The 1,863-nt window shown below is 36.0% G+C and overlaps 1 gene segment (V, D, J or C); it reads left to right on the forward strand.

The window, feature by feature from the left end:
• Nucleotides 1-488: 488 nt before the first annotated feature.
• On the forward strand, nucleotides 489-927 carry LOC118242970 (the record flags this gene model as incomplete). The annotated part of the segment is given in 2 exon segments: nucleotides 489-557; nucleotides 638-927. Coding segments are annotated over 2 exon segments (339 nt in total), but the record flags the coding sequence as incomplete, so codon positions are not given.
• Nucleotides 928-1,863: the final 936 nt, after the last annotated feature.

The raw sequence follows: 1,863 nt of genomic DNA on the forward strand, positions 1-1,863 counted from the left end.
GGGAGTAGCTGAGACACCCACATTTACACTGAACTGGCTACATGGATGGTACATAATGTAAAAAACAATGAAATATTATCTTGATTCAATGATCTTGTTCAATAAATGTATTAAAGGCATTAAACAAAAAAAAATAAATTAATCATGCGTAATCATGAAGATCAGCCTGTAAATCTGGAAATGATCAGATAAGCATTCCATCTGTCTAATAAATAAAAACAATTCACTTATGACATCATAATTTACATAATTTTGTGGATCATTATAGTTGAACAATGATTAAATGAGTCATGACTGAAAATTAAATTTCTTAGATTTAGCACAACCTATATCCAAAATACTAGTTACCAAGCAGATCACACAACACATGGGTTTGTCAGTCATTGCATTGACTACTGTATGAGTGGGGGGAGCTTGATATGGTGAGAGTAGACCATGTAGAGTATTGTATGTTTCAGGAGAAGCTGCCACTTTTGTGTAAAGCTCGAGATCTGAACTTACATTCAAGATGAACATCGTACTACTCTTCTATGTTTTCATACCTTTCCCCAGTATTGGTAAGTCATAATTAGTACACAAAACTAATAGCATTTGGAATTTTAATAAGCTAATAAAAGCAACATTTCTGTTTTTACAGCTGAACCTGCAGACAGTGGCATTAGACCAGAAAACCACACCATATCTATAACTGAGGGCAGCTATAGCACACTGTCCTGTACATATGATGGATCACCTTATAGTCTACACTGGTATAAACAGAAGCCTGGATCAAGACCAGAGTTTCTGCTGCTGATTATGGTAACAACAGAGCATGTAACTAAAGCTGAACCACCTCACCCACAACTGGCTGTCAAACTTCACAAAAAGGATAATAAAGTGAATCTGCTGATCTCCCCTGCTTCAGTATCAGACTCTGCACTGTACTACTGTGCCATGGATCCCACAGTGACAGGAAATGCAGCTACACTGTACAAAAAGTGGTTCATATGACAGTGTTGCTTTAATCAATAGAGGGGGCTATTTGACTTTAATAACTACAGCTGACAAATTCTTAACAGAAGAGTATCAGTAAAACAAAAAAAACTTATAAACATGATTATTATTGAATGATAAATCTAATGCTTTTGAATTGCTCATTTCCTTACAAATGTGATATCATAAATAGGTGTTTAACACCCTACTATGAATAATCAACAATTTTGATCTTCGCCATTTCCTGCAGGTAAAAACACAAACTCATAGATTTTCATTACTAATTCTAAACTATCTGCTACAGAATCAGTTAGCTCAAACCAGTGAAATAATTTCAGTTTAAATACATAATGTTAACCCTATATACAGTATATGTATCCACATTCAGTGTCATGGTGTCTAATTTACAGAAGAGTGATATCAGAATCATTATTCTTTACCTGCTCCTTGTTGCTCAAGAGTTCAAGAGTATCCACACATCAGAGCCCCACTACCAGGAGACCAAGAGTATCCACACATCATGTACAGGCACATGGCAGAATTTATGTTCTGGGCTCAGACCCCCCACCACCAGGGCTCATGGTCAACATGATTCCCTCCATGATTAGACAAACACGTTTCTCTGATAAAAGCAAAAACAATATACCATGCTCAAAAAGCATGCTTTTATGCAGAAACACCCTCCAGAAAAACTGCAAAAAGTTTTTTATGGTCATAGTGTATCATAGCACATAAACATATTACCCATGTGAGCTATGAAAATTTAATTTCTACCTCATTATTGCTTTAATGTTTGTCAGAAAGTCCAACAGAGTTGGTCTCCAAGACAGGAAGTTCCTGTTGTAGTTTTTCATAACTGCACTCAGAGCAGAGACTCACAGTAGCACATAT

This window comes from Electrophorus electricus, chromosome 18 (assembly GCF_013358815.1).
Source record: "Electrophorus electricus isolate fEleEle1 chromosome 18, fEleEle1.pri, whole genome shotgun sequence".
NCBI classification, from domain to species: domain Eukaryota; kingdom Metazoa; phylum Chordata; class Actinopteri; order Gymnotiformes; family Gymnotidae; genus Electrophorus; species Electrophorus electricus.